General features: G+C 38.3%; 1 protein-coding gene across 3 annotated transcripts in view; it reads left to right on the forward strand.

The window, feature by feature from the left end:
* The window catches only part of MYT1L (myelin transcription factor 1 like), a gene marked incomplete at both ends in the record, with an annotated part of 126,304 nt that overhangs the window by 37,439 nt on the left and 63,337 nt on the right, over positions 1–25,528 (forward strand). For 2 of the 3 annotated variants that reach the window (XM_081998082.1, XM_081998083.1), the window contains 4 exons: positions 12,176–13,147; positions 17,687–17,821; positions 20,323–20,413; positions 22,723–22,830. In XM_081998082.1, the coding sequence (XP_081854208.1) occupies positions 12,176–13,147; positions 17,687–17,821; positions 20,323–20,413; positions 22,723–22,830 (1,306 nt within the window). Of the gene's footprint in view, positions 1–12,175; positions 13,154–17,686; positions 17,822–20,322; positions 20,414–22,722; positions 22,831–25,528 lie in introns of all 3 variants that reach the window. The other variant, XM_081998081.1, reaches the window with a different exon arrangement.

Consider the following 25,528-nt stretch of genomic DNA (forward strand, 5'->3'; position numbering starts at 1 on the left):
GAAAGTTAAAAATTGTTTCTATTGCAATATGTTCAGTAAATCTTTGCCCTCAGATCATTAAGCATGAAATATATTTTAAAAAGTAACAGTAGAAATACAGAATGACAGATAATTATTACCAGATTGTTAGGAATGGGCTGGAGTTGGAGTATACAAAATGTATACTGTTTATATTAGAGTTTGTTTATTATCTAATAGGAGCAGTCTGTGGGTGTCCTCCTCTGAAAATAGAGCTAGAAAGGGCAACTTTTAAGTGAATAGAAACTGGAATCCTTTCCTGGGAGCCAAGGATCCTCCTGCATTTGATAGAGCGAGATAAATGTTTCAGAACAGAATGAAATGGAAATTTTGCCTCTGTAACCCAGGTACCTGAGTTGAGTGTGAGAGGTGATGCAAGAGTTCAGTGCTACATTTCCTTCTTCCCCAACACAGAAGCTTGGCGTTTAGACCAGAGACCGCTTTGCATAAGCAATGCTGTTATGCATTCTGCTGAAACTCTATCACACCCTAGAAAAAAGGTTCAAGAACTGCAGTAGACCAAAGGGGATCATTCTTCTGTGAAAGCAGGACATGCTACGTTCCTGTCTTTTCTCCAAGGACACTCTAACCATCTTATGAATTGACTGCTTAGTATTAGGTTACAAAATCAGTCCTGGGAGCAGGCATCAGACACTACATTTCTCTCTTTTAGGCAAGTGCCCTTGTATGATATGTACAATAAAGGCAGTATATTTTAGCATGACCCAAATATCATGAAAAAAAATATGTATAGGTCTTACACTACTCTTCTGTTTTCTACTTCCTAGTGGAGCTTGCGTCCAGTCTAGCGTTTATTGTGGTGACTAGCAAAGTTTTTTAGGATACGTGGTATTGAATCCACTCAAACCAGGAGAGCTTTTACACCTAGTCTTCCAATTCTTTAGCAAGTGACCTATTAAACAAGGTATTCTACCTGAGGGATGGGTGGGCAGGAGTCAGCAGGGAAAATGAAGGAAGAAACAGTTAGCTCTTCCCTTGGCTATAAATTAAAGCAGGGCAGTCAATGCAACAGTTTATGGGAAGCCTTTTTCTTTCAGGTGTGTATTAGTGCATACCTATTGGATTGGGTATCTCTGGGAACTTATGTGTGAAAACACCCAATGTATAGAATCCTTCAAGGCTTAAATGGCAGATAGGTGGAGAGCTTCTTAAGGATGGAGCTGTTTCGGTAGACATAGCAGCAGAGCCTTGAACAGCTGATCAGTGTTAGAGTTTAGATGTCTCTCAGGTTTAAGCCACAAATGAGCCCACGTTTAGTTGTATCACCAAGAGAAATAGAAATGTGACTGTTCCTATGTATACAACATGCCACATGAGAAGTCCAGTCTGAAAGTGATGTAGAAATCTGCTGCTATTCATAAGATTTTTTTTAAGTGATTCATGTTGAAATGCCCATTAAAGATAAGTAGGAGTTTTAAGAACGAATTTAATTCAATGGCTGGAGGGTCTTGTTACACAGAAATGGAAAGAATAATTTTCAAGTGCAAAAGGGAGTAAAGGAATTATGCAGGAAAGAAAAAGAATGCAGAAAGACATAAAGAAATTATTAGGAGATCAGCATGAGAGTACTGCAGAGAGCACGTGAAATATGCTGTTAGGATTCCTTCCTGGGACAGCAGGAAATGACAAAGATGTGAAAGCTGCAGTCTAGAGTCTGCATTATGTAGAATCTTTAAAATAACAACAAAAAGGCTTGAGAAAGAAGGGTAATTTTACAATATAGCTGATCAGGATCAGGCCTAGACAAAACACCCACACCACAGGTGATGCAGCACAGTTCTTTTCTGTTGTTACATTTTCCGCTCCCTAATATGTGAGCATTTTCCTACAATTCATGATGTGATGTAACTTACTCTGTCTTTATACCATATTGATGGAATTTTCTATTTATATTATTAAAATAATTATTAAAATATTTATATTTTTTTAAGGGCTGGAAGGCATGCCCTGTGAGGAGCAGCTGAGGACTCTGGGTTTGTCTAGTTTGGAGAAAAGGAAGCTGAGGGGTGACCTCATTGCTCTCTACAGCTTCCTGAGGAGGGGACATGGAGAGGGAGGTTCTCATCTCTTCGTTCTATCTAATGATATGACATGTGGGAATGGTTCAAAGCTGCACCGGGGAGGTTCAGACTGGATATTAGGAAGCATTTCTTTACAGAGAGGGTGGTCAAACACTGGAACAGGCTTCCTAGAGAGGCGGTTGATGCCCCATGCCTTCAGTGTTTAAGAGGCAATGTGGACAATGTCCTTAACAACATGCTTTAACTTTTGGTCAGCCCTGAAGTGGTCAGGCAGTTGGACTAGATGATTGTTGTAGGTCCCTTCCAACTGAAATACTTTATTCTGTTCTATTCTATATTATTGTCATTAGTAGAATCAGAACTAGACAGATGCAGAGCACTTTAACCCAACCAGTAAGTGTTGACTCTTGGAGACTTTTTATAATATGGAAAACCAGCATTATTGAAATCTGTGAAGAAGATGCAAACAGTGATGAGCCAAAATTACTAACTATTTAGAAATGCATAACTAAAAGTAATAGCAATATATTAATAAAAGAAAGAATAACTGTCCTTTGGCAAATATGTGTTTTGCTTGAAGTCTGCAAATTGCACATCATTGAGAAGATAGGTAGCGTGGAAATAATATACACAGTTTATCTGAGTTTAGGAAAGTATTTGACACAGTTCCGTTTAATAAATCAATTTTAACATCATAAAACACAATACAGCACCAGATACAAGGGGACAGAGGGGAAAAGTACATGTTGGATAGGTGAATTCCATTGACTTAAGTAGCTCAGATACTTCAGTGTGCAGAAATTTGTTAGTGAAACCAGAGCCTAAAAATAATCATACAACGTGCAATTGAAAGCAAACAGTAGGGTGATTTCAGTATGAATCCCCTGAGGATAATAAAAATATAATTTCAGGGAGAAGTAGAGGTATTGACTTTATCTCATGTACATTACTTTTACCAGTGAACTCCAGCAAAACAAGTTCTGAGATGAACCATTCTGACACCAGGCTCAGACTTAGGTTTTAGTTTTGTGCAGTGTAAGATTATATCTGTATCTTCGCGTGTGCGTGCGTGTATCTTGGAAAACTGGCTACTGAGGTTATTTGATTGATCCACTTTGTAGTTTGTTGCTTCTGTGAGCCAGTTGGAGTAAGAGTTTCAGCAGAGATGTCATGCACTGAGATTGTGTTGCTCTAGTCAATTTAGACACTGTGAGGCTGGCTACAAAGAGACTATCATCATAGCTGGCAGGTATATCTTTAGTTGGAAATATATACAAATATATGTAAATATGTATGTGGTTACATCTGTCCAGAAGAAGTGGTTTTTTTGTGAGACACAAGCTTTCATTATCAGGACAGATATTCCAATGCAGATCTGAACAGCAATGGGAAATCCCTCATAGAAAGGAGGAGCTGACAATTTCGAAAATGGTGGCACTGTGTTCTTTAGGTGGACAGGTGGTTGGAACAGCATCACGGGAAATATCTTTGCAGATGCAGTAGTGACAGAAAAAGTTTTTTTAGATCTGTTACCATAGCATACGTTTCCTGCAGTTGACAGGTGTGTGGTACTCTAATCTCCTCAGACGTTTCCAATCTCATAGGCCATCTGTACACGTAATATAGATGGCAAATAAACAGAAGATAATAAAGAGTCTTTGTAGCTAGCTAAGAGTTAACTGCACCATTGAGTCACCATTTCTGGTTTTTTGAGGTCCACTGTATATGTGTTCTTGACTGACTGGCGGAGCATGGTTGAAAGAAACCATTTGCCTTACTCATTCTTTCTGAAGCTATGGTTAACAGCATGCTTTCCATCAATCCCAACTTACAGATTCTCCTGCCTTGTTTCCCATCTCTTCAATCACAGTAGTCAAAGAATAAATCTATGTGAGTGAATAAAACAGACCATAGTCCACTAATTTAATGCTGAGTTCAATGGTTGCGTGACTTGAGTGCATACAGCTAAGCTTTTAATTTCCATAACAGGATCACCACATTTAGACTCCTTCTTGGGAACAGTCCCTAAGCAGCAACTCTGCACTGTACCTGGACATTGCTGGACGGATGCTGTCACTCAAGTCAAAATCGTGCCAGAGCTTCACTAAGAGTTTAGCAGTATGAATAATCATAACTGCTACTTGGTCTGGTGTTCCGTCCACCCAAAGAGGCAAAGCATCCTTTGTATTTACTTTCTCTTTATTCTATGGAATATTACTCAACCTTCCTGTCATGAAAAGATGGGGAATGAGGGAACTGTAGATAAAGAAGCTGGATGAGGGGATAAGGAAAAAAGGAACGAAGCCCCTAACGAAAAGCTTTAAATTTCAAATTAAGTAAATTCTGGCACTTGTGCACACAGAAGTCTTCATCCTTCCAGATCCCTTGGCACTGAACTCATTGAGGGAATAGAAAGAGAGACAGGCAGAAGAAATTTCGAGGATATTATGTTTAGCAGTTCTCTCATCCTCTAGAAGGGTAGCGATGTGTGCCTCTGTCCCCTCTGCCAGTCAGGTCAGATTATTGTCAAAGCACAAACAGGCTCCCTTTGATAATCAAACACAACTGAAAATAAGTAATTAAACTTACAATGGAGCTGAGACTCATCCAGCAAGATGTAACTCTTTCCATGTAACTCATGCAATCACAAGCATCTATCCCATCCAAAGCATCCATACTACCTCATCCACACCAACCTTTCCCTGTATAACTTTGTCTCTGTCTGCAATCTAAAAATACCGCCTTTTGGGTAGCTCCTTCATTCCTTCCTCCCTCCAATTCCTATTGTGTCATACTAAAGATACTGTTGAAGTTCTGCAAGGAGCAATTTCAAAGGTCTGAGTAAAAGCAATTGGGATAGAATTCAGCCCATCAATTTAATTGATAACTGATCAAGAGAAATAGTCACTTTTAGAGAATAATTCAGCCAATCTACTTTAGGTGCCTAGCTTAGGATGAGATAAATCACATCCCAGGATGCATGCTTTTGTCCACTGCCTATAAATGCAGTCTAGATGTCTAGTTCATATGGAGACATATTCAATATGGACATCTGCACTGAGTCAGAGATCTGAACTGAAACAAAACCAGTGAAAAGAGATTATGTATCCCTGTAGTAACAGTTTCCAACCTGTCTTTTTCAGAGACTTGTATGTGAGAAAGAAAATGTTAGTTTATGAACTGAAAATGTGTTCTTCAGGCTGCATCCTTTGCAAAGCAATGATCATGGAGAGGGGCATAGGTAGGGGTCACTGTCTCCTAAGCAGCCTTTGGAGTAGCCCCATGAGAAGCTCCATATCAAGAGCTGTCTGAGTGGGTGTTCTCCCATTGGTGCAGCTGGTCCTCTGCTCCCCTGCTGTCTTCCTGCTGTATCTCAGTATTTGGAGAATAGCTTTGGCTTCCTCATTGCCTGCTGCCCTGCTGAGCAGTGGAAACCTGAGAGAAAGCAAGAAACTGCCATACTCCACTGAGTCATTATAAGGCTCTGAGACAGAATATATCCCCTCCCTCATATAGACTTCCTAGGGAGAAAAAGTAGGATGAAATGAATACCAGTCATCAGCTAAAGCCATCTCATCTGCCCAGACAGAAATCAGGTTAAAACAGTTAAGGGCTGCCTGAACCCGATTCTCAAAGCATGAACCGGATGGGGATGACTGACTAAATTGTACTGCCCTGACAAACTGGTATACCCACTTTGATCACAGATATGCTCAGCAAGTTCCTTCTCAAATCTAAATATATGCTTTCATACCAAATGAGCACTAGATCCGGTTTGGGGCTCTTCAGTACAAGAAAACATTGAAATACTGGAGTCCTGTGGTGAATAACCAAGATGATTAAAGAGCTGGAGCATATGATATACAAAGAGAGACTAAGAAAAAAGGGTTTGTTCACTGTGAGGGGCCTTTTCCAACCTTAATGATTCTATGATTCTGTGATCTCCAACTAGATCAGGTTGCTCAGAGCCCCATCCAACCAGACCTTGAACACTTCCAGGGATGGGTCATCTACCACCTCTCTGCGCTACCTGGGACAGGGTTTCACCATCCTCACTGTGAAAAATTTCTTCCTTAGGTCTAGTCTAAGATCTTAGATCTGCCCTTTTCTAGTTTAAAACTATTGCTCCTTGTCCTATCGCTACAGGCCCTGCTAAAAAGTCTGTCCCCATCTTTCTTAGAAGCCCCCTTGAAGTACTAGAAGGCTGCAAGAAGGTCTCCTTGGAGCCTTCTCTTCTCCAGGCTGAACAACCCCAACTCTCTCAGCCTGTCCTCACAGGAGACGTGTTCCATCCCTCAGGTCACTTCTGTGGCCCTCCTCTGGCCCCTCTCCAACAGGTCCATGTCTTTCCTGTGCTGAGGGCTCCAGAGCTGGACACAGGACTCCAGGTGGGGTCTCAGCAGAGAAGAGCAGAGGGACGGAATCCCCTCGCTTGACCTGCTGGCCACGCTGCTCTGGATGCAGCCCAGGATACAGTTGGCCTTCTGGGCTGCGAGCATACATTGCCGGCTCTTGTCCAACTTTTCATCCACCAGTACTCCCAAGTCCTTCTTGGCAGGGCTGCTCTCAACTCCTTCACCCCCTGGCCTGTGTTGATACCAGGGGTTGCTTTGACCCAGGTGCAGGACCCTGCACTTGACCTTGCTCAACCTCATTACGTTCACATGGGCCCATTCCTTGAGCTTGTCAAGGTCCCTCTGGATGGCATCCCTTCCCTCAGGCATGTCAACTGCACCACTCAGCTTGGCGTCGTCTGCAAACTTGCCGAGTGTGCACTCAATCCCATTGTCTGTGTCATTGATGAAGATACACTTGTGCATGTTCAGGTTCCTCAGGTGGTCTCGAACCAGATCTTCGCATACAGTGGAAGGGACTTTGCTCCTCCAGTCCCTGTCTTGGAGGTCATCCCCTCGAGTGGTGTGGGAAGAGACACTGACAGTGAAGACTGAGGCAAAGAAGTCATTGAGTACCTCAGCCTTCTCTTCATCTGTTGTTACCAGTTTGCCAGTCTTGCTCATCAAGGGGGGTATGCTTTCTTTGACCTTCGTTAATACTATAATTATTGTAGGAAAGTCTAAACAGTAGATGCCAGTATTATAACTGTTATAAGAAGGCGCAGAAGGCTGAGGAGGAGTGAAAAAAAAATAGATATAATAGAATAGGGTGCATCAAGTAACCAAGTGAACAGTTACCTTTTTCTTTTGACTTTCATTTTGTAATACAAAGTCCATAAAGGAGTCAACTACTGTAAAAACAAATTGCTTGGGTCTTTACCTAAAGTACTTAGAGTGTAAAAGAACTTCAAGAACTTTTGCAGAAATGAAGAAAAAATTGCACATGGTCAACTTCAGTGTTCAGTTCATCCCTGAAATAGGCATATTCAATGGCTTGGGCTCTGATCCAAATCCCACGTCAATAGGATTGTTCAGACTTTTAGAGACCTTACTTAGGCCCTCAGAGAGTTACATGTGTGCTCTGTTTCTTCAGTGTGGAGTGGAGAAGCTCACTAAGTTTTCCACCTCTTCAGTTTCCTTAGTCATAAGATTTTCCCAGAGGAGAAGGCAAGGTACAGACAACCCCCCACCTCATATGATGCTGTAGCTTTCTAAGTTTTGGGATTCGTTTCTGCCAACATTGTCTTGCTAAATACTTCTCATAGGCCGGCTGTCATAGACTGTAATGTGGAGATGTATGCATGCACCTCACTTTCCAGCTTAAAGGGAGAAAAATGCCTATGCAGTAGTATCATATGCTGAGCATTTTAGGTGCTGACAAGTGGCAGTAGCAAGAGCAGTGAACTGTTTTAAAACAGGCAGTGCTGCCTGGATAATGAAACCATCCATCTGGGCAGGAAGCCTGTATGACCACGTATAGGTTCAGCTTGTTAGCCATCATGTTTTCCCGTGCTTGGGAGAAAGTGAGTAATTTGATACACGGACCACAGATTTGGAAAGTCTTGTTTCTGAAGTCTTTGGCCTTTGGTAGGAATGTAGCTGCTATTACTGAAGTATCATTGCCTCTCTCTGCAGAATCTCTCAAACTAAATGCTGTATATTTTCCTTTTCAAAAAGAAGGTGCTGTTTTGCATGACTCCCTACACTAAAAACAGCAAGCCATTTCTTCTGCCAAAAAATTGTTTAAATATGGATGTGATAGGAACAAAGGGAAGAAACAATCAAGGACATAGAGGCTGTAGTCCTTATTCTCCAGTGACTCCTGGTATGACATGGAAAGAGTTACTCAACTTCTCTGTGTCTTCATTTCCCATCTGTAAAATGGGGTTAAAATACCTACCTCACAGGGGTGTTGTGAGGCTTTTAAAAATAATGTTTGTAAAGTGTTTTGAGATCCTTGGATGAAAGGTGCAATAAGAAATCAAATTATTCACTTTTTTTAGTGCAATACAAGAGTGCACTTCTGTTGAGATGGCTAAAGGCTTCCAGCTCTTTATAGCTGTTCCACATACTCTTCATTATAATTTCTCTCCTGTCATTTGTTATATCTGCTGGCAGTTAAAAGGAACAAATTTTGCAATCAAGAATATCTAAATTATCATAGTATTGTGCAGATGAGGGCTAAAATAATCTGATATTCTTTTAAAACTGTGTTGCATATTTCTTGTCCATGCAACCCTAAAACTAACAGAAAAAGGATATATGATAACTTTGTCTGCTCTTCACCTAAACTGACTAATTTATGTCTTTTTGAGACAAACTCAGCCTCTTCGCTAAATAAAAAACTGCAATTTGGGACAATGGTTACAAAACTTACGTAAGGGGTAAAGTAAGTGTTTTAGTCCTATATGCTTTGCAGTCATTTAACAAACAGCTATTAAACAGCACAGTGTAAAGGTAGTTACCAAGTTAAAGTTAAAACTAAGGAATTGTAGAAATGTGAAATGAAAGCAAGATTAGATTTTACAGAGTTGAACCAAAGAAAAGGCTCATAGGTTCATGTAGAACTGCTAGGCTAACATACTTTCCAGAAGACCCTTGACTAAGACACAAACTAATTCAGCACTTAAAATTTCAATTTAATAAACAGGTGACAGGTGCGTTACTAGAGCAGGCTCAGCATCTGGCAGACTGTGATTGAGGGAATGACATAGTATACAAAAATACTCTTTTCTTTTAAATTAACCACTGCATGGAGGTAAGAATCGTGAGCAAAACAGTTGTTAAAGAAAGTACATGCAAGAAAAGGCCAAAAATTCAAAGAGGAGGAATGAAACTTGATTAAAATATTTTGTTTTCCTGCCTCTCTCATCCAAGATTCATGCTTTACACTTTCTTCTCCTCCACCACCTTTTTTTCTTCTTCTTTTTAGGATTGAACGGGCAGGAGAACTGAAAAGGATATAACCAAACAAACAGAATAAAAAATATTATAGTTACAGCTTTCACCCAGCTTCACCTACTCAAAAGGAATTTACATGTCTTCACTTATACAGTACGTGATTCATATTTTGACTTTTCACTGTTGTGGAGGCAAAATATAATATATTCCTCCCTTTGGTGATCATTTACATGACTCTCATTCATGTAAAAACAAACACAAACCCCCTTTCTTAAAAAACAAACCCTGAAACTTTTCACATTTCAAAAGTTGGCCTAGAATAGTCACTGTGGTTTTTTCCTACTCTTTATTTCAGTATCCTACTAGAGCTAGATTTGGACTGATTTCACCAGTGTTTATAGGTATCTCATCCTAAACTTGAAGACACTGGCAATTTTGGAGCTATAGCTCACTGCTTCTTTAATTACTTTGGTGTTCCTTCTGCTACATCTGACTACCCGTCAGATGTAGTTCATGAAAGTTGATGAAGAAGCAGCCCACAAAAGCAGCAGTTTCTACTGAACAGTCTACTTGGCACCAGGTTTCATCCTTAATATTTAAATTAACGTGGGATTTGCTTGTACATTTCACTTTAGAAAATTAATACTAGTGTATTAAAACATTTGCTTTTTAAATAGCACAAAGTAATTAGCCAGTAATCCTTAACAGCCTACTTCTATGCAGGCATTCAAGATGGAAGTATTTCAAATAGGAAGTGTAAGCGGCATCCTTTAGTTTTACCCTAAAAATCTGATACTCTGATATACTTAAATTTTGAGGGACTGAAATGTAAATGTGAATTATGATTATCTTGAGAACGACAGCAACTAAAATAAAACCACCTTTGATGATAAATAGATAACCCACTATTGACATGGAATATCTTGTCATGTAAAAACATCATACGTCCTTCCCTATTAATTATCTTCCCACTGTATTCAAGTAGATAATACATATTATGTAATAGGTTACCTTTAGAGCATTTTTGTCCCTAGATATAGCCTAGTCATCTATCAGTTCTGCTGCTTAACTACAGCCTACTATCATCCCAGGATCCCTAACCACTGTGTAGAAGGAATACTATCTTGTGGCTGAAATATTAATTATTGTGCTGTTGAGCTTTGTATTTAAAAGTCTGATTTTTTATCTTGTCCACTGACATAAAGATTATTTTTATCAAAAATTATTTCCTATCATCAAGATGTTAGTATACAAGCCACCTACTACCTGAAATTTCCCACTTTGTTTGTTTAACCCAAAACATAAAACTCACGCTTTAGAAAATGTTATGTGTTAAGGTATACCAGTGTTGAAAATACATCTGAGCTGAAAAGATGCTATCATAAGTTGATGGACTAGGTCTTGAGCAGGTGTTAATTGTCCTAGCTCTACTGGTTTCTGGTTTGCACCAGCTGAAAAACTGGACTAACATGTCAATATAGTGACAGATTGAGGAACTTTCTTTTCCAGTTGTGATGCAATACATTTAAATATTGCTTGAGTAGCCAATTATCAAAATATAATTTATGAGACGTTCATTAGTAAATAATGATGAATGTACCTGTGTTTTAAGAATGGGTCTAATAATGACGTAACTTCTGAGTGAACATGAGATACCAGAAAATCCTGTCTGGATTATATTAATCTGACCAAATACGGATATCTTTAAGGTAGGCATCTAATCTGGTTCCCTTTGTTGTCAATGAAGAGAAACAGGCACTTCTAGTAGTTACTAATTTTATTCTCAAGAAGACATCTTAACCAGATCAGGTGGACTGTATCCTTAAAGTGTCTGCTTCTCTTACTGACTAAGGACGGGAACATCGAATAACTCACTCGATATAGATGCTTGCCTTGCTCATGTCTCAAGTTAGGTGAGATGAATCTCACCCTCAGGGCCTCACAATTAAGTTGTCCCTCTATTATTCAACAGTTACTAAAATGAAGCTAAGTAAAATGTGGTAACTCTGCGCCATTATGTTACAATACACAGACAGTAGATAACAGCTCTATCGTACATGCATGACCATATAATTTGGGCAAGCCTATTTACTTAAAATTATATTGTGCATATAATTGCTTCTGTCTTCCTTTCCTGTAACAACTCTTTCAAAATTCTTACTTCTCCACACTTTGCATGGTTAAACTGAGAGATTTTGATTTCTACTGTTGGATCCACTAAGTAAAATGCCATTTTGACCTTTGCGTGTAGTTATTGGGTATCTAGTGTAAACAGTGTGTATGGTGTTAAAAAAGTGACAATTTCCTGCTTGGTGTGTATTCTTTCTCTTTTGGTGAATGGCATTCATCAGTAAGAGAATAAACACAGTAATACTCACTCCTTTGCTATCTACCATATTTACAGGAAATACAGGAGCGAGAAAAGTTGGAAACCTAGGCAATTATGTCGTATTAGTAATATGATTGTAATAAACCCCATAAAACTGCAAATACAGAAATGAAAGGCGAAACATAAGTATTTATGCCATAATATTTAGCAGTAGTAGTAATTAGCATTTTGATTGCCTTTTTCTAATCGGTTCTGTGAAAGAAATTAACCTGAATAGCAAATAAACAAAAATAGCCTTATGAACTATAGAGAAATTCACTTCACATGGGCCTTAGTGTTATAAAATTGCTGTATGATTAACAATATTTGACATGCAGTTTGTTTTCTGTCCATGCGATTGCAACAACAGTTCCAATTGTAGCCACTTTTTTCTTTTCTTTTCCTTTTTCTTTCTTTCTTTGTTTCTTTCTTTGTTTCTGTTTTTTATGCAGAAGACCATCAAATGAATTGTCACAATACTCGAATAATGCAAGACACAGAAAAAGACGATAACAATAATGATGAGTATGATAATTATGATGAACTGGTGGCCAAGTCATTGTTAAATCTTGGCAAAATTGCAGAGGATGCAGCATACAGAGCCAGGACAGAATCAGAAATGAACAGCAATACATCTAATAGTCTGGAAGATGATAGTGACAAAAATGAAAATATTGGTCGGAAAAGCGAGCTGAGTTTAGATTTAGACAGTGATGTTGTTAGGGAAACAGTGGACTCCCTTAAATTATTAGCACAAGGACATGGTGTAGTGCTTTCAGAAAACATTAATGACAGAAATTATGCAGACAATACTTCACAGCAAGATAATAGGAATATGAACTTTGTAATGCTAGGGAAGCCTGTGAACAATGGACTTACGGAAAAAATGGTGGAGGAGAGTGATGAAGAGGTGTGTCTCAGCAGTTTGGAGTGCTTAAGGAACCAGTGTTTTGATCTGGCTAGGAAACTCAGTGAGACAAACCCACAGGAGAGAAATCAACAGCAAAACATGAACACTCGTCAGCATGTCAGGCAAGAAGATGACTTCCAAGGAAGAACACCAGACCGGAATTACTCTGATATGATGAACCTAATGAGGCTTGAAGAACAGTTGAGCCCCAGATCTAGGACTTTTTCTAGCTGTGCAAAGGAGGATGGTTGTCATGAAAGAGACGATGATACCACCTCTATTACTTCAGATAGGTCTGAAGAAGTGTTTGATATGACAAAAGGTAACTTAACCCTGCTTGAGAAAGCAATTGCTTTGGAAACTGAGAGAGCAAAAGCCATGAGAGAAAAAATGGCAGTGGAAGCTGGAAGGAGGGATAATATGAGATCATTTGAGGAACAGTCTCCAAGGCACCTTTCTGGAGATGACAGGAAGCCTAAACCCAGTGACGGCCATGTCAAAAAGCCATATTATGGTAAAGGTAATATTTCTTTGTTATGTCATGAGAAAGTGTGAGCTAATGTATTAAGTTTTGCATAGAGTTCTGAAGTTATTAATTCCACAACTTTATTTAAATTGTAGTAGTATGGCATGATTGTAAAATAGCATCATGCTGTGTTTATAACATTTTTAAAAATCATTCTGCAGTGTTAGAAATATGTACAGTATTTCAGTGAATATCATTTGGCGAAATTAAAAAAAATACTTTTCAGGGAAACAAAACAAATAAGAGATCATGTTGAAAGAGGCAAAGATTTTTCTCAAGTTTTTAATATATTTTATAGTAATAATTAAAAAACAATGATGAGAATTACATTGCAAACTGTATTGGAGAGTGGGGTTTTGTGTAGCAGGTAGTCAATCAGCTATGAAGTGCATATTTTACAGATTGGATTGGGTAGGTGGCATCGTGATTTATAAAATTATCATCAAATGACAGTTATTGATGAAGCCTCTCCCATCTAAAATGTAGAATTGCCTGATAGAAATTGAACAGTATCAGAATGACCGATAACATAAGATAGGGGCAGTGACTGCACATTAATTATCTTAAGATAGTAAGGTAATGGAAACCATTTGCTATGCAAGGCATGGTGTGGCCTGGGCTGAGATCAATAGCAATTTCTTTCTTATGTGCATTCCACTTCACTGGTTTCATTCCATTGTGGAAACAGTTAAGGTGCTGCCTTGACCATAATTCAATATCAAAGAAAAAAAAAAAGAAAAGAACAGACTAAAGGTTACCTTTAGAATACCTTTTAATTTATGGGATTATCATGGTGATGGTGTGTTTGTATTACCACACCCCTCTTCAACGTGTCTACATCTGTACATGTAGGGCCGTGTTGTATAAAGTGTTCAATACCTCCTGAGACTCATTGAACACCCCTGATTCCCATTGACTTTAGTGGAAGTTGAGGACGTGGTATTTCTTGGGAGATGCTAAGCAGGGACTGGGTTCATTTTATATTTGTTGTAAAAATATTTGGTTTCCTTTCTACAACTGAGATGATGGGCAGTTTTCTCCGTTTTATAAATCCCTGTTTTGAAAGAGCAATACCCTAGGATCTGCCTGTGACATTCAGGTAGGCAGACAACATCTGGGTCCAAGAAAGATTTTTATCTTTTTTTATAAGCCTTAAAGAAAAGTAATGAGCAGTCTTTCAGAAAAGCATGGAAATTACTGATGTCAAACACTATTCTGCAATGTATTTTAGCGAAGCTTGCTTTGTTTTAAACACAAATACGTGGTCCAGTGAGTGCTGTAGTAACTTCGGGTATTTGAGAAAGACAACTTTCTTTAGTTAGTGTATTACTATACAGCCATGTGGATGTTGTGCTAAATGTTGTTCACATATGACCTGTTGTAGGTATATTGCCCTTTGAATATATGTCTCTAACAAAACCACAGAAAACATGGCAAACCGATATTAATTTTTAAGAGCTTTTTAACTCTGGTGTTGTACAGCCCTTCCAGTCTATGTATGCCTGGGAAAGTATTTATGCATATAGATCTACTGTCTCCAAATAGACTATGTAATTTCTGACAGTAACAAAAGTATGGACTTCCTATTTCAGTAAATTCTAGAGCTTCTTTGAACCATCCTGTCTCTTGGGAGCTGCAGGCTGAATTGATAATAGATCCAAACCCCAGCCAGGGACTACATATTGTGGTAGTTTGGACCAAGAAACTTTGTGGAGTGGGTTGTTCTATGATTTTTTAATCAAGGAAGAAAGAGAAACTTATTCCTTCCTTCAAAAAACATAGGAAACATTCTGGTAGCTGTTGAGAAAGGAAGCTTTAAGACAATTGCTTAAATCATTTGTTCACCACTCACACATTCTCTTCCAAATACCCCTGGAAGAGATACCCACAGAGATGTATGATAAGGTTAAGTGGAAAGTTTCTGGGTACACAAGTTTGCAGTGAGAACACCTGGCTTCAGGAGTTCTACGGTCAGAGATCACTGAAACAACTGTTATGGGACCACTAACCACTAATTTTTTCACTGCCATTTAAAGCCTTCTAAACAGGCTTTCTTCTGAAATTTATGAATTTTAAAACCTTTTGAGTCCTCTGACAACCTTCACTCAGGTAATACTCCCATTGTGGCAAGGAGTGAGGAAAGGTTACAGAATTAAATAAAACTATGCAATATTTCTCCCAATTAGCAGAAGAGGATTTACAAAAGAGTGTCCAGTGTTTTGTATAAGGTTGTGGAAAGTTTAGTCAAATGCCTTCCATTAAAAGCAATGGGAAATTGTGCAAGTACAATTATATGCAAGTATTGAAAGCATGAAGAATAGTATACAGCATCTTTTCTGGCTCATTAGACCATAAAGGCTCTTAAGGATCTCTTACATGCTATAACTTTATAGCATAGACTTGAATACAGAGGAGGATTTTCTTGACACTGTAGGATGTAAGTGTCTGGATCCTCAGCTACTCTAAATTAGAATACCTTCATTGACTTTGTTGGAGTTCTGATAACGTGAAGTAGCTAAAGTTCCTCTAGTTTAAAATCACTAAAAAGCCATTATGGTCTACTAATCATCTACATTTTTTGCAGTCCTTGAATATTGTTATATTTACATAATTTATATTTCATTTACATTACTTATTCACTTATCTAATACTTTTACACATCCCAAAGTACTTGACATGAAGAGTTGCTTAGAGTTGTGTATGTATGTAGCTGTGGGCTTGCTGTTCTAGTGGTCTCAGCACAGGCCTATCTGGCAGGAATTCAAATCCCTCCTCTGACCTTTGCTCCTTCTGTGGCCTTGGATTTAACTTCTTGATCTCTTTGTTTCAATTTACTGATTTATAAGGTTACGGTATTTCCAGGAGTGTTGTGATAACTATATAGCACTTTCAAGATAGATTTGTATCTGTACTTATCGTTAAAGAGCAGGAACCTAAGAACTGTATTCTACAGTCAACATGCAGGTTAAATAAAATAAAACTTTCATAATTAGGGACTCGATTTGCAAAAGACAAGGTTCAAATATCATATGAAAATGTAAGAATGAATTTAAGACATAAAGAGTCATTACAATGAGCTAAAGAATTTCTCTAAAATGAAGGTGTTCTGGAAGAACTTCAAACGTGAAAATGTGTGTGTATATATATATGTATATATATATATATATAAAAAAATAAAAGCTATCAGAGGGAAATCAAGGAAAAATAAGTCCACAACTGAATGTGAACTCTGGATTGTATTGATTCATGCTGAAAAAAATGGGTTGTATGTGAAGTTCTGCAAGTACTGAATTTTCCACTGATTGTACTGAGGGTTGCATTTCTTGAAACTGGGATGGAATTTAATGTAAGAAAGACTTAATGGAAAACAAGTAGCAAAATCTTATTTTCCAGAGATGAAGGTATAAATACTCAAGCAGAGTAACGACAAGAGCAGCATAAAATACTTAAATGAGGATAGCTGAGATAGGGTATTGAAAGGAGGATGTACTTAAAAAATGGAAGGGGGATGTTGGCTGATCTTGAGCCAAAATGGTAGCAGTTAGAGTATCCTGAATTTTATTCCCTTAATGCTAATATGAAAATTAGCAATAATCTACAAAATCTGGCAACTGTGGTCATGATGAGAGATGTAATTTGTGTCATGTTCTGGGCTGGAAGGCTACGGATGTTATTTTACAGATGTTCTGTTAAAGGAAACAAGCTGATGAAATATGTGAGAAAGTTTTGGTTCAGGATTAATCTCACCAGCAGTTACACTACATTATTGGCAGAAAACTTAATTTTGTTAAAAAAAAGTCTATTTAGTCCTGTCATTGATTTGTAGACAGAAGATCCAACAGCGTTGTAAAAGATAGTTAACCTTTTAAGCATGTGAATATTCAGTCATTATATATGCACGTTTGTGATGGCCCAAATTTACACAGCCTGTGATACTTTGAGTAATTCTGATTACAAAGTTTACCCCACCATAATTTATTGAAGATAAAGGAATATTTACATAATTTCTACCACTTCATAAAGAATTTAAAGAAAACAAGAGTCGTCTCCTCAGTGAGCCTTGGAAGAGGGATTTATTTGTGCTGAATTGTTGAATCCTTATGCTAAAGAGCTGGGTTTGCTACTCTCAGGACGTTGAACTTCTATGACAGCACGTTTGCAGACCTTAATACATCAGGCAAATAAGAATGTAAAGAAGGGAAACTCCGGCTAAACAGTTTCCAAATGACTTTACGCCCTTGAGCTGGTGCTTGCCCGCAGAACATTGATTGACAGTGGTATGGCTTCACTATAAAAAGGTCACTTTCCAATCACTGTGAATGGATATTGCTGTGATCATAGGCGCCTGTAGTCTGAAAAGAAGATAACAGGATAAAAGTGACAGAACTGTGTTAAGAAGTAGAAGGGTTTTTTTTCTTCTAGTTTTCATAAGAACATTTACCAAAGAGTAAATGACATGATTAAATGAACCTTCTTACAGAAATGTGAAAAGCATCATTCACTTGACACATTTGTTGTAAATTATAGATCCCTCAAGAACAGAAAAGAAAGAGAGCAAATGTCCTACCCCTGGGTGTGATGGAACTGGCCATGTAACGGGGCTTTACCCCCATCACCGCAGTTTGTCAGGATGCCCACACAAAGATAGGGTCCCTCCAGAAAGTAAGTTCACATTGTTTCATGGAAACCGGGGATAAAACTACAAAGATTTTTCTAGCATGCTTTTTAAACCTTTTATTTAAAAAATTAATTTCATTTTTCAGTCTGGTTTGTCTCAATTTAGCCAACTGTTCTGTGTTATATTTTTTTCCTTTATTCCATCATTTCCATTCTCTACTAACTTTTACACTAAAAGAACAACTTTTAAAGCTGTATTCTTTGATTTTAAGAATCCTAGGTTATTTTTAAATAGATGTATTCAATCAACAGAGAAAAAGGTTTGCAGAAAATGTGCACTGCTTTTACTTCTGCGTGCTGATGTCACACCAACTGTCCCTGTTGTCTTGTACAGGAATAATTGTATTTGAAAAACTTGCTACCCCTTTCCTTTGTTGTTGTTTTGTCTGAAACATAATTTATATTAAACTAGTTTATATTATTAGAAACAAAAATTTGGCTGTTTACTGAGTTACACAACTCAGGATTTTGAGCAAAGATCCTCTGTCAGTCACATGGGTGGAATTTCCTGCCATGTCAGTGGATTCTCTGCAAAGGAGATTCACCCATATGAGCTCACAGACATTCACCTGAAGGCAGAGGGCTCTGGTTCTGGAAGTCACCTCCTTGGCTGGTGGAATTGGCATAGTACTGTTGAAGCCAATTGCTCTGTGCTGATTTACACCAGGCAAGCATCTAGCTAAGGTCCAGTTCTCTTGCACACCAATTTTAAAATGGAGTTATTCCATAGAAGCCTATGGACCTAAAATCCCCAACCTAACTGCAGTGGATTTACAACAGCCTAAAGGAAATGTTATAAAGACAGTCAGGGTTAAAATGGTCCCCAGTTTCCAAAGAAAAGTAGATCCTGAAGGATAGGAAAACAGTAGAAGAGTGGCAGACATAAAAAGTCTCCTCTTTCATAGTAGAGTGACTTCTTCCGGAAGTAAAGTAATGAGGAAGTGCTTTAGGAAACTTTGCAGTAGCTTGGTTGATCTCTGAATACAATAGAACAAATAGAATAATTTCTCTGCTTTGCAACACCCTGTAATTTTCTGAAACACAAATATTTATTCAGTTGCTCAAAGTTCTCTCATTTTTACAAATGGTAAATAAAAAGCTCTGTAGAAGACTTTGTAAATCAAAGAAGAATATAGCTTTAAACTGTTTGCATGCTCTTGTACCTACTAAAATGAAAAAGGTGAGCTCATCTTTTTATTTTTTTCCTGTGATGTTGGCCTTGTGAAGCATGTTTCAAGAACAGCTTTGAATAGTAGGAATTTCAGAGTAAAGTTTTTGCATCTATACACATTTTAGTATATTGATGATGGGGTGATGATGATGGTTATCTTTTAATCAGTATATGTGGTTACATTCTCAAGTCTCTGAACAGCTTTTATTCAGTTCTTAACTCAGTCAAGGAATTCACTGATTTTATTAGATTTTTTTTTTTGAGTGAGAACTAAATACAGGCTTCCAGACTAGTTCTTATATGAGAAAAACAGAACTTTGCAAGGGCTGGATGGCCTTCTTCCACAGAGTGAAATACTGCTGTCCAACTCTGAGACATGGATTCAGATATGTCTCACATCATACAAAACTCTTTAGTGTTACCAAAACGTTCTTGATAATTTGGCACTTCACAGCATGAGCTTTGTTATTTAGAGGACTACTGCTCAGAGCAGCCTTTGGAGTAAGTTTTCCATCCAGCTTGCAATGGATGCAGATATAAATGAGTTTACTTGCTTAAGCTTGTACCACGTATTTCTTTTTTACACAGTTTTCTTTTTTTTCTGCCATCCCTCAATTTTTTAAGTGCTTATTTTTAATTTTTTGTCTTCTGAAAAAAATTTCTCTCCATTGGAACTTTCATGTCTGCTAGAGAATACAAGAAAAAGGACAAAGGACCAATTCTGCTTGTCATATAGATATGAATGATATATCTATGTGGAAGTGGGCAGAACTGGCCCCTAGCTCGATTGGGCTGTCTTATAGTCAGGGTTAAAATCTGTTTAGGGTTGTACTGAGGTGTGTTTCAAATAATTCAGTGTTCTACCAGTATAACTTGAGAGCAGATTTTCAGCTCTTGAGTTTGATACTGTGTGTATAAAGCTATGCATTATGAATGCATAAATTTTCTGAAAGAATTTTTATTGTCCGCAATTTTGTATTGGACCGTTGCTAGCTCACACTTTACTGATGAGCTGATCCTTGCTCAGTGTTTTTGTATGAAGATGTCGGAAGTCTTCTGCTTCACTGTTGCACCAGAGATGCATTTGTTTATAGGTTCTGTGACCTTCATAACTTTCACTGTTGCCCTGTGTTAATGAGCATAGGGTCACAATTCTGTCATCAGGCTTTATTGGCTATGTGTGTCACGTGTATTTTGGGGAATGCTGGTTGTTAATGAATCCTGCTTTGTTTTAAAATGGTTTCATATATACTGGGATTTGATTTTTTTTTCTTGTTTTCATACTCTGCTGTTTTCTCTTACTCTCCTTGTCAAGTTCTTGCCATGCATGAAAATGTTCTTAAGTGTCCTACACCAGGCTGCACAGGCCGGGGCCACGTAAATAGCAACAGGAATTCCCACCGAAGGTAAGGATGCCGTCGCTGGATGCCAATCTAGAGGGAACAGTGCCTCCGAACTGCAGCCCTTCTAGCAGTCCATTGGCGGGGGGGTGTGAATGAGTGTTTCGTTGTGTTGTTCTTAAGATTGACAGATGGTGCTTCGTGTGCTTTATCCATTTTAAACAGTGACATTTATTCATGTATTTTCTGAGGAGGACGAGTGTGCGTTTGCTTCAGTATGGATGAATTGATCCACAGAAGACATTTTAAGCATACTTTAGCTTTCTGGGTGGATTTTCTTTCTTTTTGTTTCAATATTAGCTGAACAGCAGTGGTACAAAACAAATGGTATGACGCCTTATGGGTATGTCACAGGGAGAAGGAAGCGTCTGCCAACATCAGCAGGACTAGGGCAGAGTTCTTGTTCTCACACTTCACTCTCTTCAGGGATTATTTTATAGTGCATGAAAAAATCCACTCCTCAACAGGATTTTTTTAATACATGAGCAACGGCTTTTTAAGTACACAGACATTATAAGAGTTAGCTTTCCTACTGACCACAGTCTCAGCCCCAAAGTCCTTATTCAGCTAGAACTGAATGAGAATTTTGTCTATTTAAGAAACATTATGAAATTGTCTCATTACATTTAAAAATGAGAAGCTGGAGATGTTAGATGTAAATATTCTAGCCAAACAAAAGAAGATCAAGAAAAAAACCAACTTTTCTGTAGTTTCCTAAGATTAGTAATAGATTCTTACAAAAGGGATGCCATTGCCTATTAAATCTGTCAAACAAATAGCAAAATTACCAAAATGTAACTGTTCTTTTCAGTACATGTCATAATTTTCCCACAGATCAGCAAGATCTTAACTTATTTCTTTACAATTCTAAAAAATCCAGGAAATGTGGGTAAGAGGGTAAAAGGAACTATGCAAGGTTCCCATTATCGAATTCCCTTTTTTAATGTGAATTGTAGCATAAAGGCTTAAGGGACTACGCAGGTACTGGATGTTCAGTCTTACCAAACTCTGGGTTACTAGACCCCCTCATATTAACTGCATGTCTCCTGGAAGACTCTTGTGGGTACCAGCCCATCTGCAGTAAGCTCTGGTACCCCTTTCTTCGCTGCAGTGACGCTGCCAGTGGATGCAGCAAAAACCTCTGAGAAGGCTTTATGGGAATTACTGATGCTTGAAGCAGCATTCACTTCTGGTTGAGTATCTGCTAGCGTATTTGAGGTGTCTGAAGGAGGGCATGTCAGTGGAGCGCAGCTGCCCTCTGGCATGACTCCAAAACCGCACAGAGCCCCTCAGCCCTCTGCAGAACTAGGGCAGCGAGGGAGGGCTGGGGGGAGCCGTCTGCGGTCTGTGCTCACCTCTTTCTGCAGCTTTTGGGGCATTTTGCTCTGCTTCACCTTTTTTATTCTTTTTTTTCCCCCTTATTTCCTATAGAGAAGGGAACATCTGGGAATGCACTGATTTGCCTTTCATTTTAATTTCTTTTCCTCTGGAGAACACAGAGAGCTGCAGTCTCATAAGCACGCAATAGACTATGACAAGGAAAGGACCCCCCTCCATTGTCAGGTCACAGGTTTTTACAGCTTCACTAAGAGCACCATCTGCTGGCATCAATATATTTATTTTTCCCTGTTCTAAATCTTTTCCAGAAGAATCAGGCTTATTATTGTCACTTCAATAATAGTTCAGCAATTGCAAATTTAATTGAATTTCAGTTCAAGTTCAGAAGTTCTTTTCACGTTACATCATCTACTATTAGAAAACATACTTTAGTGGCTGAAATTCATGAACAAACACTAAATACAACATAGCTGACATGTAGACTTAGAGATCCAAGGCCAAATTTTGCACTCATTTGTATGCCTTGCAAAAAGATTGGAGTTAATGGAGCTGAATGAGGTGTGAAGCAGTGCAAAATTTGGCCTATATGGTGTTGTCATTTAATCATCTTCAGGAGCCATTTCATTGGCAACATTTGCAGATGCATAAAGGTCACAAATCTGCTAGCAGAGCTGCACAGTAGATTCCAGTTTATACTCTCCTCTCCTACGGGTATGTTCACTGGCTGGCATCCATGAATAACCTACCCATGTACAGTTGGAGAAGAAGAGCAGGTGTAAGATCTACCATGCAACTTTGAAAGCAGAAGAAAGGAAGTCTATTCTAGAAGAAATACATATGACCAAACAGCTTTTGAAAACTCTTTTCCTTCAGATTCTTCCTGATGCTGACTAAGGAGGAGAAGGAGTAATTGGATCAGTGCTATAATGTGAAACTACGCAGGACAAGACAATTAAATTTCCTTTCTGTAATTGCAGCCTCTCTGGATGTCCTATTGCTGCAGCAGAGAAACTGGCTAAAGCTCAAGAGAAGCATCAGAACTGTGATGTGTCAAAATCAAACCAGGCATCAGATCGGGTTTTAAGGTATTAGAAATCACTATAATACTTATTATTATGCAGAATTCATCACACATTCACCTAATCTGAGAATTTATATTTATATACGTTGTATATACATATATATCTCCTTTAAAGAAGAGTTAGAATTAGGGCTTCTGGATCCAATTCTCACAGTGTGTATTTCCCACTCAATTTACATGGGGGAGGGTTGGTAATTATTTTGGCAAATACATGTAAAGCTGAAAAGCTCATTTTTGTCTTAGGCATTGTTTGGTGTAAAGATGACTGCTGGAGTGCAAAGTCTAAGAACAATGTGAAAAAAGTTGGTATCTTTTGGGAATAAACTAATATTTACCGGTAAGTCTTGGTTTTTTCAGCAGGCTTTTACTAGTAAATATCAGTTTAAATTAAACCAGAAGCCCTATTTACATTACCAAACTGGTAGTACACATTTTGGCAGGACACTTGGAAAAATGCCAGGTATAGCTTAGATTCCAGAATAAGATCAGGCTTAGTGCTTTGTCTCTGTTCCCCCACTCACTGCCAGGAAGGATGGAAAGAGAGGAAAAAATGCCCTAAATTTTCATATGTGAAGGACCCTGAACCAATTTGACAGAATTATACCCCTTGTCTTCATCCATATAGGATTCTTCGTTTATCCAAAGCTGTATCCAGCTTTGTGCTATTGTCTCCTCTTTTGAGATATGTGGGTAGAAAAAATATTATTTCTAAGGAGCTGAAGTATGAAGGATACATGTAAAGGAACTAGACTTCTGCATGATTGTACCAGCCTTATGCTGATGATGCCCCAAGAGCTGCAGAATTTCTCCATGGATACTGCGATATCTGTGGGCTGGGATTAGGTACATCCCTCCCAGCTGCCTCGAAGAGCGTGGAGGAAATGCCGCAGCTTTAGTTCCCAGAATTTCGTACTTATCCCATAGGTTTCTTAGTATTTAGCTGTCTTCTAGATTCAAAATCTGATAGGACTGCTTAAAGTGAAAGTTTTCTACTCTATTATCAAAATCATTCTTTGAATATTCTCTTAAAACTTGATCTAATCTTGATGGTCTTTTAAAAACCAGTCTTTCCATAGAGCTAAGAACACAGAATTATGGTTGAAATCTACAGATCTTTTGTCATGCCTGTGGACTTTGTTTTCCTTCCTCAGATTTATCTTAACTGCCCCTAACTCAGATTGTACAATTTTTCATACAGCATCCCAGACAGTTTTCTTAGAGAACGGTTCTTCAAAACCTATTAATAAAAAACACCCTTGGAGGGAATAACACAGTTTCTCACTTGATGGAAAAAGACAGATCAAAAATGCAGTGACTTTTACCACTGCTCATTAGAGGGAAGCCACTGATGTCAGATGCCATACAAAGGAAGGCAACTGCTCAAAAGCAGCATCCGGTTTGCTGGCAAACTCCCTACGATGTTGCTCTGCAATCTTAACTTTGCTTGTGAGCCTGCCCTGTGTTTCAGGTTTTATAGACAACTCAAATAATGCTTTCATCTTGCCTCCTGCTTCCCTTTTACCTTTAAGTCATTGAAGTATTTGAGATGAAGAACTTGGGAGCTATTTATAATATTTGCATGCAGGCAATTGATGGGCAGACGGAGATGTTCTAAGTGTAAATCTTGAATATTTGTCTTCATCCCAGTTTCCATCCCACCTGCATTTAAAATTTCTTACTTAAAAAGAAATCAAATTCATAGGACTTCTGTTCCACAGAAATTTTGGATTTGCATTGAATGTACAGGATCTGAATTGCTTTTTTTTTTAGCTAAATATAGATTCTCTTGAGACAGGATCAAAATATTATTCATATCAGCTCATTGTGTAAATGAGCCCACAAGGAAGAACTGTCTAAAGGAACAAGCATACATAAATCAAAGGGAATAGTATGACTAATATGATTTCTTGGGTGATCTTTACATAAATATCCTGACTAAATTCTATGAAAATGAATTCATTCAGAAAAACATAATATTCAAACCCTATTTCTTACTATTTATCACATTCCATTTTGTCAGTCAGCATGATGATACTTCTGGTCTTGACTGAATTTATGTTCCTATGAATGTTCCTTCCATTTCCTGTGGTTATAAATGCAGTAAAGGGGGAAAAAAAGAAAAAGAAAAAAGCCTTGATTATATGATTCTTGATTCCAGCAGAAGCACTTCAGGTGTACTGTTCATCATCTTTACCTCCTGCTAAATGCAGTAGGTAGACGTGCAACACTGTAGCAGTTGCTTCCTATAACCTAGTCATATAACACTTTCTTATATAGGTAAGGTTTGCACAATCTGACCTTCATTTACCTGCTTTGAGAGGTGATGACTTCTGTGTCCATGTGCTGAAGGCAGCATGACAGTGGAGTTCACTACAGCATTCTTTCCGAGTTTTCGCAAGTTTTTCCAATGGCCGAATGAGATCAGTCAGGGCTTCTCCTGACTATCCTCCCTGATCCTAAACGAAGGAGGAATTTAGCTGATTGATACAGTTTTATTCTGCATTTATTCACAGGACCTTCCTTCAGGTGTGTATCTGTGTATCAGGAATCGCAACTCCTGCCAGAACCTTGCATTTAAGGGTGAGCAGGATCTGCGAGGCAGCAGCTCAAAGTCAACAGAGATTGTGAGAGTCTCCTGTGTATTTCTCAAGATGAACATGGATTTCTATATTGAGGGATGAAACAGGACTAGCTCCTTTGGA

This window comes from Phaethon aethereus, assembly GCF_964289735.1.
Source record: "Phaethon aethereus genome assembly, chromosome: 3".
Lineage (NCBI taxonomy): Eukaryota > Metazoa > Chordata > Aves > Phaethontiformes > Phaethontidae > Phaethon > Phaethon aethereus.